This window comes from Mycteria americana, chromosome 13 (genome assembly GCF_035582795.1).
Source record: "Mycteria americana isolate JAX WOST 10 ecotype Jacksonville Zoo and Gardens chromosome 13, USCA_MyAme_1.0, whole genome shotgun sequence".
Lineage (NCBI taxonomy): Eukaryota > Metazoa > Chordata > Aves > Ciconiiformes > Ciconiidae > Mycteria > Mycteria americana.
The window spans coordinates 6,940,883-6,958,717 of NC_134377.1; the positions used below are offsets into that span (position 1 = coordinate 6,940,883).

Here is a 17,835-nt window from a genome sequence, read left to right on the forward strand (position 1 = left end):
CACTTACCTACTTCTATTGCCTGGTAGACATTTTCTGGGTCATGGACCAGATCGCAGAGTGCCATCAATGCCCGCTGCTGAGCCAGCAGCTCAGGAGACTGTAACTCCTCATTCAGTTTAGGAAGGGCCCTCTTTCCAAACGCAATAGGAGCTTTTGTGGGGTCTATATCAGGGGGGAGGTTGGTTGAGATACGAACATGTGCCATCCCAAATTTTCCTGGGAAGGATTCTCCTTTATCCCTACAAATACTCCAAAATTACTGTACGTGGTGACTGGACAGATAATGTACCAAAAAGACAACTACTGACTTTAAACAGTGCTCTGTGTCCCAGAAGAGCTATTTTAGCACATGTTCACTGTTAGGAAGCTATGAAAGAAGAGGCTGGAATGCTTCATGGTGATCAGCATTAATGTCTGTTCATCAGCTGAATTGTCTTATCTGGTTTCTCTATTGAACACTGTAAAAAAAAAAAAAGAGAGAGAGAGAGAGAGGGAAAGCTTAAAATTGCAAGGTGAGGGAGGGAATGTTTTTCAAAGGGTTAAAGTGTAGTCCAATGTCCCGAACCAGAGAAGGGGCTCAAAATAACATTAAAGCAAAAGCAAAAAACCGGCCATTTTTTAAAAAAGCATTATTTTAAAAGAGGTCTAGTTTAAACCCGCTCTCAGAATTCGTTAACCTTTGAAAGAATCGGTGATGGCTGACCTCCCCCTTCCCTCAGTAAGGAAAACGGCTCAGTTGACAGAAGCATACAACCTCCAGTGGTGAAAACTGCTCAACAAAAAAAACAGCTGCAAAGTTAAAACAGCTGCTAAACAACTGCATTTCTCTCTTCAAAACAAAATAAATAGGCTAAATAATCAAAGGCGCCCTGTCCCACCAACACGTCGCCGCCTCAGCCCGTCCCCGGTTCCCGCTCCACAGCTCCTGCCAGCTACGCCACCGCCTGTCGCGCCCGCGTGCTCTGGTTGTCGCAGCAACCGGCCCTTTGCGTACGCCCTCCTCCGTGAATAAAAACTACGCAGCCAAGCATACTGAGTCCGGTCCTGCGTCAACAGCGTAAATACCGCGTTTGACGGTGGCTGTTGCGAGAGAGTAGCGTCAACGGCGTAGTTGGCGAATTAGAAGCCGGGGCCGCTGCTAGGCGGGAGTGGGAGCGCTGCTGTGGAGCGCTGCGGGCGGTTGAGCTGAGGCGCGGCCCCTCAGGGAGGGAAGCGTGTGAGGACAAGGGGGAAACGCCGCCGTGGGGTTGCAGCGTGGAGGCCCTTTTACTTCTCTTCTCTGCTAAAGCATGGAGGGAGGCCCTCTTCTCACCCCCTGTTTTTAAAATAATTGCAGCAGAGCAAAATGGAAAAGAATTCAGATTGAACAAAATGGTGGTCGAGTTAATGGCAGAGACAGAGCAGGCGAGTGCCTTGTCGTACAACGATTGAAGGGAGCTCAGTAGCTTTGGACTAGGTTTTCTTTTCTAGTCTTCTCCAGAATGTCCCTATAAACAGCTAGAATGTGTAGCAGGGTTTTTCATTATCATTAGGTAGTTTCACATAACTGTATTCAAGACTTAGCCATCTTTTTCAGTATGATTCTGCTAAAAAGTATAGTGGTGTTCAGAGGATGGTGCCAGGGAGAATGTATCATTGCAACGTTGCTAGCACAACTTAAGGGTGCTCTGGATTGTCAGATGTGATCTGGCATCAGGAAAAAAACTGAACAGCTTGTGCTATAAAAGGTTAGTTCTCTGTGCAAATAGAGAAGTTGTTGAGATGTTTTTCATTATGTTTGAGTAACAATTATAATAATCAAAATTCTTAAACTGGATTTTACAAAGCCAAAGTCATTCAGATCAGCCGGATTAAAATAAAACACAGGAATAGATTCTGGTTTGTTGATCTTCAAAATCCGTAAAAGAAAAATTACTACCTTAAAAAGTATTTTTCCGGAAAGGAGTTGTTTTTCTGCAACATTTTAGAGCAGATTATTTAAAGTAGAAGTTATTTTCCTGAATTAGATTAGACTTCCACTAACTATATATTTGTAAAGTTTAACCCTGTTTCAATAGGAAGAATGTGAACTTTTCTCAATGTAGAAGGAGCAGGAGAAGATCAGAGACTCCTCTTGTCCTTCAGTGTTAACTCTGCTCTCATCCTTTTGGCGTGAGTTGTTTTGTCTTGTCCTTCACCATAGCTTGGAATACTGATTTTGGTTAGTAGTCATGATGTTAACTTATTTTATGTTACAGCTTCTGAATGCCTTACTCAAATCCTTTGTCTATCCGCAGAATCTGCTGGTGATACTGGTCCTGCAACATTGATGTGAGGAGGGTTGTGATGCCATGGAGACACTGTATTCCCAGTCCTTCCTGGTGACTGAATCCCCTTCAGCTCTGTAAGAAGAGAAAATCTGGATCTCGGTATCGATCGTTCTCAGTATTTTTAGCAGCATTGTATTTCTTAAATAAATGATCTTTTTCCTGTAATAGTGTGGCTAATTTGTTGATTTGGTAAATTGGGATATGTTTATGGGTGCGTGAGATTTAGATTAAATACACTAAATATAAGTTAAGATGGCCTCTCAGTTTTAAAATGCTTCTGTTAGGTTGCCTTGGTCCCTCCTGTACTTTGGATTCACTGAGATTGTTGAATTGATTTTTTTGTGGCTTAGATTGTGAAAGAGCTCTAGCAGACAAGCAGTGAGTCAGCCTATGTACACATGACATTTTTGCATGCTTAGGATGTGTTGAATTAGAACTAGGAGAATATGGAGAAAGCAAGTTAGTATTTGAAACTCTTACCAACTGGCAGGGTTTTCCTTTTTGTTTTCAGAACTATTATTTTAAGACATTAACATTGCCATAAAATCATTCAAACTTGCCCAAAGGGCAGGAGGACACCATAAAAAGGGTCTACATCTCTCTAGTTTTATAGGGTCACAAGTTACATGATAAATAGAGCTATGCATATGGTAATAAATAAATACTGTAATGTCGCCTTCTTTGGTGAATAACCCATCAGCTGCAAATCTGAATTCTTTGGTGGGAAGTGGGTGTTTCAGTATGGTTGAAATCACGAGTGCCTGAAGTGATTTAAAAGCAATTCCTCACAAAAGAGGATAAAACATTAATTCTAAGTAGTGGACTAGCAATTTTGTTGAACATTATTCTTAGCGTGGGGTTGTAAAACACAGCTGCAGGTTTTTTGTTATATACTTAGTCATTGTTTAAAATTACTTGTCCACATTGATTTGCCCTTTAACATTTTTAGTCTGCTGCAGGAATGGGAGAGGCTTGTCTCCTGGATGTTAAAAGGTCCAAGCCTGTTCCAGCATTATCAAAATATGACTATTAGAATGTGAGAGCTTTCTTTTGTCCTGAAATTTGGAAATTTAAATCCTAATGAAATAAACAGCAAAATCTTTTAGCATCCTAAATTACAGTCTAGCATACTAAATGCTGTCTAAACTAATGAGTTGATTAACAATACAAAAGAGCTGTGTGATTTCTTATTCCTTGTCTTTACTGTTTGGTACGTTAAAAAGCTAGATTACTAATGACTAGAAAGACATTTATGTAATTCAGAATGTCTCATTGGTGGCATGCACATCCTGACTCTAAAGCTGAAATGAAATCAAGTTGAAATCCTGAAAAAATCCCTCAGGAGTTTCTTTATAATTGCTACTATGCTTAATATTAGCACTGTAACAGTTCCCTACTCCATTAGTTCCTTGTCTGCTGGGTTAATCCTGCTCTTTGTATCCGTATATACAAACTGTCTTTGAAGAAAATGGAACTATTTTTTTACACAGGATTAGGGGACCATTGGGTTTATTAAGGAGCAGTTTCTGATAAAAGGAATCTGTACAGGCCACTGAAACCAGTTTGTTCTTTTAAAGCTAGGGCCCTGTGTATAGTTAAATTACTCCAACTCCGCCTTCCCAATCTGTAAGAGAAGAGGAGGAAGGGAACTGTTGCAAGCCTGTTGCTATGGCCACGCAGCAGCAGGCTGAGCTGTTTGCGTGCCTGGGATCCTGCTGCATCAGCTGCTGCACGGTGAGTCCTTCCTTACACTTTGCTACACGATGAATCTTCTTATTAGAAACATTCTTTTGAACGCCAGTAAGAAATTGGTACCCTATTAAGGGTCCCCTCCCCCAACAACCCACGAGGTTTCATTGCATAACCAAATTGATATGTCTCAAGTGGGATATCTAAATGCATTTGTGATTTTCATGTGAACATTATTCTTTCTCCAAGTCAGACTATCTACTGATTTCATTCTTTCTGAGCTGATCTTGGATGGAAGTTTTATGTTGTGCCAAGAAATGTGGCAGCTTCATCTTTCCTCCTTTCTTCTGACGGAATGAAATCTGGTATCCCCTAACATTTATTAATGTGCTTAGTGCAGAGGCATTTCAAACAATGATCAGCAAGATTTTAAAATTAAACACCGCAAAATCCTTTGAGGGCTAAACTGCAAGCACTTATGTTGAATTAAGTGAACAATTCTCTGCCCTCCCATGGAATTAGAGTTGGTACCTTGTAGTTTCAGAAAGCCACTATTTGCTACTACAGCTATGTGCACTGAAGCGGTCCCTTTTACATAAGAAACAGGTTTGCTTTAATGCAAATAAAGTCAAAGAACTGCCAGTTGTACTGAAAGGGAAAAAGATTATAAGTCTGTAAGAACTGTTAATTTTTTTTTTAATCATGTTTTCCCTGTATTGAAATAATTCCTGAATACTATGTTTCTCTTTACATATTTCCTGTCTGGTAGAATTTAATTGAATTTGGAGGATGAAGTCCAACTTAATGCATTTGGTTCCCCCAGTGAGCAGAGACAGAATAATCTCCCGGTTTCCCAAGGTAAGTATTCTTTATCCCTCTAGTGACAGTATGTAGCACCTGCCACATTGAGCATGATTATATGATTAGTCATACAGCAGATCAAATGTAGTAGGCACTGCAGAAACACAGACAGAAAAGATCATTCATGTCCCCAAAGAGTTTTGTACTTGAAGTATAATAGAAGTGTTAAGGACAGGGAAGGACAAGGGATTACCATTCTGTTTTTTCAGTTGTTCAAAAGATCCTTTTAAGGGAGTTAGCATTTTTTTCTGTGCTTGATCTCAGGCACATATTTTGCTTTTAATTTTATGAAAACTACAACAGTTATTTTAAGCAAATATAAGGTAAAATATGGTTTTCACTTTTAACTAATGCCTAATTAAAAACTGGTAATAAAAACAGTGCTTCACACAAATAAGAGATCTTTATATGAGACATCTTTATTGACATCTTTTATCTCTGTATATAAGAGATCTTTATATCATGTAAGACTTCGTAGTAATAATGACTTGCTGGTGGTATGCTCCCATCTGTGTTTGTCTTGTGTGTCTTCGATTACTGGGATAATTTAAGGTACTTGCTATTGTACTGAATGATGAGCAAATGTATTTGACTATGGAAGTTTAGCTAGCGCTCGGATGCTGATACTCAGAAAGGCGGTCAAATGATGGCACTGTCCAAAGGAGTTTTTACAAACGTAACTGTGGGGAAGCCTTACTGCCTTCTAACCGAAGCTATCCTTTTCTTATGCCAGGGTATCCTTATGCTTGACAAACTCTTTGAATTAATCTTCTTACCATTTTTTCCTTGCTGATTTGACTTCTTGCAAAGTAGACATCAGATAATTTATCCCAGTAGCTGTTCTCTCCTATTTTCAGTGGTACACACCTGAGGCCTGTCTGCAGTTCAAAGAGCACTTCCATGCGCAGGTCAGGACTGCTTGTCAGCAGAGCACTGGAACAGTTGGGTAAGTTTGTAATAAACCAAGTATGCAATGAAGAAAGTATTTTAAGCTCCTTATAGCCTGCTTCCTTCATAGGCTTTTTGTCCCTCATTCCTCGTCTTCTTCACTCCAGTATGTTTCAAGGCAGCTAAGCCCATGCACATGGCAGTTCTCAGACCTGTTTGACAGTAAATTAATAAAGTGCCTCTTCTTCCCATAAGTGTCAAAGATACTTTTTCTGCTGGCATAAGTAGTGTTGAAAAAGTAGCGGAGTCATTTAGCAACAAATAGTTGTTTAGCAACTTTGAACTAAACTCTTAGTTCAAAAGATTAATTGACTGTTTAAAATTAGTGTTGAATTTTGCACATGCAAGTCAGTATGGCAACCAAATTCTAGAGCAGTTATAAGGAACAGGGCAGATCAGACTTGCTGTATTCCTGTTGGTGTTCCAAATGAGCAGTTAATAAAGGCTTTGGGGGAATATAAACATATAGCAGTTCTAAGTTGCTTGAAACACAGAAGAATCTAGCTTTAGTCTTTTAGAAGTATACATGCTGAGAAGTTGTCTGAAATATTTCCTTAAAACTGGAGCAAAATTCTGGTAAATATATAGCATTGAAAAATAAAAATAAAGTGGTTTATACCCTTGTAATATTCTTTAAGTTTTTTTTTCACATCGTCTCTCTCCCAGAACTGTCACTTGTGCTGATTTAATTCCTGAAGCAAGGCAAGAAAGCTAAACTGTGTTAGAAATCATCACTATTCAGTTAAAATAAATAGCTGTATGCTTTAGTGATAAATGCTTCTGTGTTCCACTGTGAAGGATCTTTCATAAAGTAGAGCTTCTATGAATACTGACAATTAGCTCACTATTCTTTCAAATCTAGAGTTGTTGATTACCATGAGACTTGTCATGATACCCATCTTTAAATGGAACTTTTTATTCATTTCACTAGGGAGTCTTGCTAAAAAAAAATTGAAGCCAAAATATGTCTCCCTGAGAGACATCAGTGAGTTTATTGCTTTTTAGAAGCACAGTCACTGTCTTAGTTTCATGTAAATTTGTTACAAGTGTCTGGACAATTTTGCTAGCAAGACATGCTTTAGTGAATCGAGGCATTTTTTTCCCCTCTGTAACCAAGATCTATTTGTTTTTTTTATTTCCAGAGTAAACCAACTCTCCAGTTCATTTATTCTGGTAGCAGAGTATAGCTAAAAAGCTTTACATTTTGGCTTTGCGAATAAAATTAAATCACTCTCCTGTCACTGCTCTCTAGATATGATTATTATTAGGTAATTTTTTTGGTGGGGTGGGGGTAGGAGAGACAGACAACTGAGTGTTTTGTACAGTAATTGTAAAACTTGACAGGAATAACCATTATCTTCCTTTTCCATTATCCCAAGTAATGGAATATTTCTTTGTCATTTGGAAAGGTAGTCTGAGAAATTCTGTAGCTAATGACTGTATTTAAGACTCTCTTGATATTCTATCAATGTGTTAAATTGTCTAATCTAGGGAGTTTTTTTCCCCCAATAGGAATTAATGGAACACACACCTCTAAACCATCACTTACTTTTTTGCTTTTCCCTTAAGGTCATTGACTTTATTCAGTATTTTATCGGTAACAGTTAATCAGGCAGAGACATGTCAGCAGCTTAGGGGCCTGTGGCCACCCAATTAGCGTTGACCAGCACACCAAATGCCTAGTCATTTTTTAGCTATTTAGAATAGATGACTTGGCATCTGCATCACGTGGAAGCCTCATATAACCAGAAATAGTATTCAATAGAAGATTAATTCCTTTGTTTAAAAATCCATTCCTTGATACAAAAGAATGTTAAACCTCTTAAGCCATTTTTGTAGCATGTGCACGAGAGATGTCAATCCAAGTTTAGGTGAACAAATACACTTACATTCACTTATGCACCTGTCTCTCCTAAAAGATACACTACATTTCGATTTTAAGAATGCAGGTTGAGTCACCTAAAGCCCATCTGCTGTATTCTGTGGGAGGACCCAGAGCAAAGAGGATTATTTGCATGAAGCCAGCTTCAGATTAATATTATTCCAGAGAGTCAGAAAATGTATTGGCTCTAACCATGTGGGTGGTTTTTTCCCAGAGACAAATTCTGTAGGTTATTTTATGATCAGCAATTTCTTGTTTCTGCACTTAGGACTTGATTTTTACTATTAAAGTCAATGAGAAATTTGTGATTAATTTTAATGAAGAGGATGCAGATACTCTATGGTCTTACGTGCAAACTGCCAAATGTATATACTTGTAGTCAAAGCAATTTTAATAGAATAGAATTTATGTCCCACTGGGTTATATTTAAGAAAAAAATATGCAGAGTAAGAAATTGACTACTTCTGCTCCAAAGAGGGGGTTTTTTTTGGTGACCTTCTTTTTCTTTCTTACAATTTAAGACTCTGATCCTGCAGCACAGCAGCATTTAGGTAAACTGGAGTCACAGGTACATGTGCTCATCACTTGGAATTTAAGGATCTAAATCAGAATTTTTAGAGAGAGAATGTTGACATTGCTACTAAAAACCTGTAATGTTTTCAAATATTTATAATAGGCTGAAAATATCCAAAGTGGTTGTGGTAGGAGACCTGTATGTTGGGAAAACCAGCCTCATCAACAGGTACAGTATATCTCAGCAGATGGTTTGATTCTGCTCTTTCTCAAATAAATGTTATAATGTTTCCATTCCTCTCTATTCAGGGTAGTACTTCATGGTTCTGTTTTGAACCATGGTTTTGTTATTAAATAAAAGATGAAACAAAGTCTACACTATGAGACAGGCTTGATACACCAACACAGAAAGTCATGCTCCGGCACTTCAATCAGTGTATGTTATATTCTGAACTATTTTTATGCAGTCAAATATGATACAGTGTTTCCTTAAGAAATCCAGTCTAAAGGCTAAATAATCAGAAGGTTAAAAAAAAAAAAAATCTTTCCAGTCTCTGAGTCTTGCTTTCATGTTTTCTCCTTACTTGTAGGGTTGTTCACTGAAACATTTTTAAAACATTTTTAAGTCATCCTTGTGTGGGTTCGTGCACTCATTTCTACAGCTGCAAGACTGTAGAGGAAGCTCTAGTTTTTCCATAGCTTGTAAAATAAGACAGATAAAATACAGAGCGCCTTAAAGAATAGCTATTTGATTCTTTACCAGATGTTAAAAACAGCTCTTAGGCTTTTTGTATCTAAGTCCAGTGAACAGATCACTGAATTTCTGTAGCTTATGATCAGCATGACAGCTTTCTGTCTATGTTTGCATTTTATTATTATCATTTCTTCCACACTCTTAAGTAGATATGGTAAATGTTTTATCTCATTGATTAATAATTTGGGTCATTATTTATGACCCAAAATATATTCCCTTGTAACTAAAACTATAAGATAGTGTGTCTTCCTTGACAGTCCAAAGATAATTTATTTTGATTCTCATCTCATCCTGAGAGCTTACGAGATGTATATACTTTCTAGTTTGTTACCCAGTATCTCCTTTTTTTTAATTAGTTTCTTGGTGTTTTTATATATGCTTCTGCAATATATAGCCACTCTACAGTTAGTTAATTCTTCATAATTTACCCTAGAAAGCGTTAGTTTTGCAGTTATTTGTAGCTGGGTGTTACTAGTATTTCATTCCTTTTTTTTTTTTATTGCAGATTTTGTAAAGATAATTTTGACCGAGACTACAAGGCGACCATTGGAGTGGATTTTGAAATTGAACGTTTTGAAATAATTGGAATACCATACAATCTCCAGATGTAAGTTGAAACAGGGTGGTTAAGTACTGCACACAGTACAATCTCAGCAGAGCTTGAATTGCTGCAGACTCTAGTGGAATAAAGATTTTTTAAAAACAATAAAATTGCACAAAGAATAATGAGTTCTGAAAAACGGGTTCTGTACCTGGACTTGCAGTTTTAGTAGAAATTTTACTCTCTTGGATTTCTCATCCCTAAAAAAGTTGTTATAAGTTTGTCAATGAAAATTCATCTTGAATGTCTTGTGCCATTTCAGTGGAGTTCTGCCTTTTTTAGTCAAGTTTCTTGAAAGAGAAGTGGAAGCTTTTGCCACAGATTTTGTCCAGTTCTACTGTTACACCATTCTGTCATTTGAGTTTAGTAGGCACAGTGTGCACTGAACTTGGCTTTACTGGGAGTTTTATTTCTGCAGCCATTGAAATTAACGGTAAGGTGTCCGGTGATTTCAGCATCTCTTAGTTAGGGACTAATTGATTTTCCCGAATAATAGAAAGACTTGAGTGTTTTTATTAGAATGTGAACCTAAAATCTTTTATTTTCAGCTTTGTTTATCAGACTAGTGGGAATCCCAGCCTTCTCTCACCTGCTTTGCTTCTGCTGAAGGATGTCCTTTGGTATTACCAGTGGCTAGCAATATTGTTCTGTAGAGGGCATTATTGAATCATCTATGCTGTAGTATGACATAGAGCAGAAATAAGATGCTTTGCATGAAGTATTTTAGTGCACGAATCTTAAAAAACTTTTCCCTTAGGAGCACATTTTTTCTGAGATACTGGTGTAAATAGATGGCTAATGGGATTTATTGAAAAATACTTAGAAATCCATTTCCCACTGATTTCAGAGCCATTGTGTTTTTGAAAATTCTGCTGGGCACTATCCTTTGGGAACTTGAGTCCCTCTAAAAATATAGACTGATGCATCAGTATTTTGCCAACTGAAGCAATAAGGTTCATGAGCTACTAAATGTCAGGTTGTATTATCTGCAGAATCTTCAGTGGCTGGGTAGAACATTTCCGTATGATAAGCACTAGTGCCCCCTCTTGCTGAGAAATTTCCATACAAGATAAATTTGCAAGTATCTGTGACTGGCAGTACTAGGCTATAACAAAACCCCAAACCTTTGTAGTGCTGGCAATAGCTGAGAGGACTGCATGTCATCTTCATTAATAAGAAACACTTTCTTGTTTTTCTTTCATGGTGTCATTAGTACCTGGTGGATGGGGCTGTATGTCTCTAATTTGTAGTGTATGGACAGATATCATATCTAGCAGTTGCAAGATTGTAATATGGGCTAATATATGATTTAGCTAGTATTGGCACAGAAAATGTTCAAAATTAGATTGTCCTAGAAATACATGCAAATGACATAGATGAGGAAAAAATGTTTTAAGAAAAGGGTATTACCATGCAGAATATGAATATTTGAATTGTGTCTCCAAAATGACCGGTATTTAAAAAAAAGAAAAAAAAAAAAGATAAAAACAGAGTTCAAATGTCTTCATTGAATAATAATGCTTTACTGTATTTTTATCAGCAGTTAATGAATAACATGTTCCAGATGGTAACACTTCTCTGGTATCACATTCTTCTCCAACTTGTACCAGTCTGCTGCTTCAGTAGCATGTTTACTCTGGTTACACTGGGTTTCATTAACCTGAAATGTCTTTTTTTCCCCCATTGCACAGATGGGACACAGCAGGTCAGGAAAAGTTCAAGTGCATTGCATCTGCTTACTACCGAGGAGCAGAGGGTGAGAACAATATTAATTTGATCTGGCTGTGACAGGAGGTTGTACTTTATACAGAAACATATATGCATATGTGCTCCATGGAAAGGTACCTGTAGACACAGTGTGGTGGAATGGATTGTCTGTTATTGGAGAGAAGAAGGGACTAAAAAGCTCGTTAGTTGATATGTTGTCACACCTGTGAGCTCTGAATGTTCTGATGATGCAGTGATAAGAACTGGCACTTGTGTCTAGGAGAGAAAAAAATCTGGGTTTGGGTAAGATTATTGCTGAAGTTAGAAGTGGATACTTCTGGCATTCCCTTTGGTAAGAGACAATTTCTGCAGGAATTAAAGTGGCCCAAAATAAAAAGAGTAGTACTAGCACTATAGACTGCAGACTACAGGCAAAGACTAAATAAGGTTGAAGACTGAGGACTTCAGTCTTACTGGGTGCTAGAGAAAGAAGAGGAATGAGCAAATGGATAGTCTTCCATCTGCTCTGTGTTAAATCTGCTCTTGCACTTTATATGTAAACATTCTCTCTGTTTAACAAGATGAGCTGGAGAGACTTCTGATACACTTTCTAATTTAATTACTTTTTTTTTCTGTACTTGTCTTTTATTGCAGTTATAATAACAGTGTTTGATCTGGCTGATATCCAGACTTTGGATCACACCAAGTAAGTTTCTGTATTTTGGCTTAGCCTTTAAAGCTTTTACAGCAGGTTTAATTGCCTTGGGTAGCCTGTAGTTGCTGAGAACTTGCTGGATGGAGAGCGTAATTTCTATTGAGCTAAGAAATGAAGAATGACAGTCACTTGTTTGGATTGTATAAGGTGGGATTTTTCTGAAGAAAATGCAGAGCATAAATTTGAACTTCTTACCCTTGACTTCCTTTATAGTCAGTGGAGAGAAAAAGGCACTTGAGCTTGATCCTTCCTAAACTAGACATGCAGAAAGAGATGAAATGCACCCCCAAAGCATCCTTTTTTTCCTCCATTTGCTATACGCAGAATAACAGGCTGGCATCTGATGTAAATGGTGAAATTGATGAGATGCATCTCACACATAATGTCTCAAGAGCCTCTCATTTTCTAGGTGCACTGCTAGCCTGAAATTATTTTCTTTCTCTAGTTTCTGTACTGATTCTGTTGGGAGATAGGCTGTCAAAAAGAGGAGAGAAAATTAAAACTATGTATATGTAGATATAGCTAAACTTACTGGTTCAGATACTTGTAATGGTTTGGTTACAACAGTACACTAATTGTTATGAGTAAAGTTGTTCTGCTTTCAGTGCAGGCTGCAAAACCCTACATGGATCTATGATCCACATTGTTGTCACCAGCTCAGAGTGTATATATTTCTAACATACTGTTGTGACTGTAATGTAGGTACATGTTCCTTTACAACCTGTACTCTGTCTTATTTTAATTTGTATTAGACTATTTCCTTAGACTAGTGCTGTGGTACTTAGCTCATTTACATAGGACTTTGTAAAATAATATATATATTAGTGTCTCTGCTTGGCTGAAAATAATTGAAGCCTGTGAACCTGATTTCCCCCCCACACACACACTCCCTTCCCTCCTTGACTTGTGTTGGATGACTCAAGGGGAACTTGATTGCCAGAGTAACAAAAATATAAAAGCTTATGAGACAAGAATCATGCAGCCTTCACAGGGAGCTGTTTTATAATGCTGATTAGATTATTTCACTCTTCTAGATACAAACTCCGTTTGTATCTAATCTGCTATGTTGTTCATATCTTTTCCTCTGCTTCTTGTTTTCTTATTCCTTATCTCGAGCAAAACTTTGCCCCCTCCCTTATACTGATAAATACCCTCTCTAGGTGCTAAAATCATTGTTGAATTTGCACTGTACAGTAGGCATGTTTGAACTTTTCATTAGTGGAAGGCATGTATTCAAAGGAGTTGGGATATCTCGTGGTCTCTTTCTGTCTAGAAAAAAAGGCTTTTGATACTCTCACATAAGTTCATCCTCTCACTTATCTTGTGCCCCTATTATCTGTCACTTTCTCCTGTATTTGTCAGTCCCTCTGACTGAGTCTCTCATTTCTCTTTTGTATTTCAGACAGTGGCTAGAAGATGCATTGAGGGAGAATGAGCCAGATTCCAGCTTCATCTTTCTAGTTGGAACAAAAAAAGATTTGGTAGTAAGTAAATTTAATGCAGACAAGGAAATCAGATTTCCCCTAGTTCCTCAAGTGATTTCCCTTACAAGATGTACACAATGTTGTTGAGATAAAGACCTTGGGGCGAAAAACCTAAACAGAAAGAAAGAAGATCACAGGTAAATAGAACAGCACACTTGGAGCCAATTTAAGACAACACTTTCTGAAAAAATGGGTAGTTAGTGAAATATCCGTATTTCCATTCCTTGCATGACATTTTTCAAGCACATACAAACAACTGAAAAGGCAGAGAAAAGTTGGGTGCACGAAAGAACAGAGTACCTAATGATCTTGAAGATTTTGTTGTTCTTTTTTTTTAGGGACAGTGTGTTCATTATTCAGGAACAGGGAAGAATTCTTATTTAATTGTATGTGACATCATTTTCAGAAGAACAGCATATAATGCACTCACCCTATACCATTCTGAGTCTTGTGTTTGTCTTTCTCTAGCTATCAATACTTAATTCTTAACGATTTCAAAACAAACTTGATTCTTCCGCTGTTTAGTTGATTTTTTTTTTATTTCCCACCCCCACAGCTGCCACAGTATCACTTATGCAGTTTTTTTCTTACCCTTCACTGAAAATAAGTCCCAGAAAACTGCATGTCTGTCAGTTTTTCTGGTACTTTGTGTTGCTTATGCTGCTTTTTCTGAGTTGCAGTAAAAGGTAAATGTGCCAGACCTCTGAGGATGCAGATCTGAAGCCTTCTCTAATCTAGAATTCCTTACTGTAAGTTAGTTTCTGTTTTTAGAATGATAGCACTTTCAACTGAAAGGGAGACAAGAGCAAAGCAAGGGATTGTGGGTTCTAGGTATTACTTCAGTATGAAGCCAGTATCTTCCCAACTGGATTCACTCTACTTCTCATCTTGATGTCACATTATCCTTTACAGAAAACTGTACAAAAAGACAACCAGTATCATCCATCACAAATGGGCTAGAAATTGAAAGCAAATAGCGACATACTGATATGGTTGATCACAGAGAACAAATGAGAAGGGAAAAAGACCTGAAAATTAAGTGCGAGAAAGCAAAATCCATCGAAGGGGCAAGAAATTTTAGTCTTAAGAAGAGATAAAAAAGAGCAAAAATAAAAAGGGGGGAAGGCCATTGTGTTACAACATAGTAAAAATAGATGGAGTAGAAAAAAGGATCTGAGACAGAAACAAGAAAGATTAAACCCAAAGAACCATTGTGATTAGTCAGTCCCACAACGTTTCTGCTGAGAGTGATGGGGTGACAAGAATTTAAAGACCAGTAAGTGGGCTGTTGTCTTTATGGCTCCCTACCACACTATATGTAGTTAGATACCATTGCCAACACTTGTTAACTGTTGTTCTGTTTCAGTGCTGTGGGAGGTGAATGGAGACTTCAATTTTAAAAGCAGTACTAAGTACTTGAATATTGTGCAATCAGACATGATTACACAAGTTCTAAGGCAAGGCCAGAAAGGCCACTGTGAAAACTGGAAGCATCACAGTATAGATGCTAGCAATGCCTCTATGTTATTGCTGGCCCAGATACACTTCTTATGTTAAAATTACTCCATGTTATTTACTCAGTCAGATGCTGTGTGTGAAAGGACAGAGCTAGATGCCATCCGCTTTGCCAATGAGATGCAGGCAGAATACTGGTCGGTTTCAGCCAAAACAGGTAAGTTACTGCAAAGGATGTAAAAATAGCATAACCACAAAGGCTTATGTTAAGGCGGGAGGAAGTTAAAGTTCTGTATCCCCCCATTCCCATGCAGGTTTTTCTGTTGTTCTTGCCTTTTGTTGCTATTGGAAACTTGAGGTTTTTTAATGGTTGATTTTATTTGAGCATTTGTATGTGTTCTTGCACTGTCATGTTTACAGAAAGGAGTACTTGAGCTGCTGTGCAATGTCTAAGCATGTTTAATTCATAGGTAGTTACATAAATTCATAAATTTCATTGGTACTCAATATTAGCAATGAAAAAAGATTTTACCACAAACTGAATTATCTCTGTTGCTGGCTAAAAATAAAGGTACAGTACAGGGTACAGTATTCCAGAGTAAGAAAATGAGAAATTCTCTCTGCAGTGATCAGAATGGAGGACAGATTGTTGGAGAGGCCTGTTCTGTCCCAGTATTGAGCAGTGATCTGTTCACAGATGTGGTTGTTATGCTTGATCATGTGTTGATGTGCAGTTGTAAAACGACATAATTTCTGTCCTGTTTCCTAGGGGAAAATGTCAAAGAGTTCTTTTCCCGAGTTGCTGCCTTGGCCTTTGAACAGTCCATGATAAAGGAGCTGGAGAAAACTGCTGGGCACATGGCCCAAATTGGGGCAGGAAACCTCATCAGTATGTTATGTTTTGCTTTTTGTGTATATTTTCCTTGTTTACAGCCTGAAGGACTGGGGAGGTTTTTTGAGCATTAAAGCCTGTTTCAAACACCTGCAAGCATATTCATGTCAATGTCTACCTGAGTTCTAGCATATAGGACTGACTGAGGCTGCATTCAGCTTTTATTACCCTTAGTATCGGACGGTATAATTTCTTGTGAATTGATTTTATAACTTTTTTGTTTCTACAGAACTGGAAAAGAACATGATGGAAATCCCAGAAGGCAACACTCAAGTCAGCCTGAGTTGCTGCTAACTGTCAACTGTTTCTGCAAGCGCCATGCTTCTCTGTAGTCCAGCATAGAGCACCTGCAACAATGAGAGCTCTCAAACCAGAAATAGAAAGTTTTATTTTTGGAAATGAGGGAGGAAAAACTTATCCAAACTTTCTTTCTGAGAGTTCTCTTGCTGCTGCAGGCTCGCTTGTGCAGGATGGTACGATTGTTACATAAAACTTTCTCTGTGTAGTGGAAACATAACATACTTGTCTTAATGCAAGAAGACATTGCCAGTGCCATGTGCTCACCTGTCTGCCAGAAACACTTGTAGTCAAAATTTATGTAATTTTAGTGTGTTAGTGTGTTGTTCTTTGATAATTCTCTAGAAGTCTTAGATAGTGAAGTTGCATTCTCATGGGAGCAGAAAACAAATGGCAGTTCAGAATAAAAGGTGCTATCCATATGTTTTTGCCTTTTGAGATCACAGTATAAAATAACTTTTACTTGCTTTTATGTATTCCAAATATTTTGAAACTGTTCCAAAAGAAATATTTTTAAATAACAGGTATGGAAGTACACAAATACAGACTGCATAGTTTTCACTGTGGTTTCTCCATCCAAGAAAAATCTGTATTATTTTTCATTTTCTACTTGAGAATCAGAGCCCAGTTTTTAAGTATTTCCAAGCCTAGGAGAAGTCCAGGTAGGAACTTTGTTGTTTTATCCCAGCTGTCTAATATTTTGAAAATGTTACCACATAAGAATGCTATTCTTTTCCACTCTTGAATAAGAAAGAACGGTCACATAGGTACATGTCATAGAAAAATTAGATTTAATGTATTCCATCTTCCAAAGAGGATGCAGGATTCTTCTCTGGATTGATCTTCATGAATACTGTCTACACTGCAGTTATACTTTGTTGCTAAGAGTAATGACATTTTCATTTTATTCTAACTGGGTTTTTTTGTTTGTAGTAACATAACATGATTCTGGAACCATATGCAGTCTCAGTCATGCACTTGATCATCCCTGTCTGTGGTAGGAACTCTGAGCTGGTACGGTTAGATTTGATACTGCTGCTAAACTCTTAGTCACTCTATCTGCTTTTATTGGACAAGATAATTTGATCACTGGATGCTGGGAGTAATTTGTTCCGCTGCTTAATATAAGCAGTAATAGTAGAGAAATAGTTTTGCCATTTTGTGAAGACTTGCAAGTGTATGTAGGTTCAGAGGGATGGGAAAGGATGGAGTTCTCCAAAGTAGACACATGCTTGTTAAGCCCTAAGGTACTTGCCGTATGAAGATTTCATTACTGAATGCTTAAGGTAGAACCTGCTCTCTGGACATGTTGCTGTGACTTGGTGTGCTGGCTGGACCAGAAAACCATTGCCCCAGTTTTGCCTTTTCAAATACCCTTTGACATAACCTTGTGCAATTAGTTCTTTAGAAATTACAATCATTGTTTAATGGGGAGAGATTAGCTCTGGGTACCACTGAAGTTCATCAAGGTAAAGCAGCTTTACAATGCTCTTCTGCTCTTTGGGCAACAATGACTGATGTCAAAAGATGCTCCTGTTTTAAAAGTAATTCCTGCTGACAAATAACATTGCCAGAAATTTGAATGACAAATAATGTTGCCAGAAATTACTATAACAGATATTTGGTCAGTATTTGTGAAATTGTGTTAATATGATTGATTATGATAATTAGGTTTAAACTGCAAAAGTACAAAAGAAGTGAAAGGGAAATACTGGAAAAATTAGAGG

General features: G+C 37.7%; 2 protein-coding genes across 2 annotated transcripts in view; one reads left to right on the forward strand and one right to left on the reverse strand.

Annotated features, from left to right (window-relative positions):
* RSPH14 (radial spoke head 14 homolog) overlaps nucleotides 1-206 on the reverse strand; it is a 108,206-nt gene extending 108,000 nt beyond the window's left edge. The window contains exon 1 of the mRNA XM_075516395.1: nucleotides 8-206. Coding sequence (XP_075372510.1) covers nucleotides 8-206 — 199 coding nt within the window. The remainder of the gene's footprint in view (nucleotides 1-7) is intronic.
* A 4,582-nt stretch (nucleotides 207-4,788) lies between these two features.
* Nucleotides 4,789-16,279, forward strand: RAB36 (RAB36, member RAS oncogene family). The gene is made up of 10 exons (XM_075516254.1): nucleotides 4,789-4,857; nucleotides 5,718-5,806; nucleotides 8,367-8,432; nucleotides 9,463-9,564; nucleotides 11,250-11,314; nucleotides 11,920-11,971; nucleotides 13,383-13,464; nucleotides 15,046-15,136; nucleotides 15,689-15,808; nucleotides 16,041-16,279. Exons 1-10 carry the CDS (start codon nucleotides 4,789-4,791, stop codon nucleotides 16,103-16,105), a joined length of 801 nt encoding a protein of 266 aa, XP_075372369.1. The 3' UTR covers nucleotides 16,106-16,279.
* Nucleotides 16,280-17,835: the final 1,556 nt, after the last annotated feature.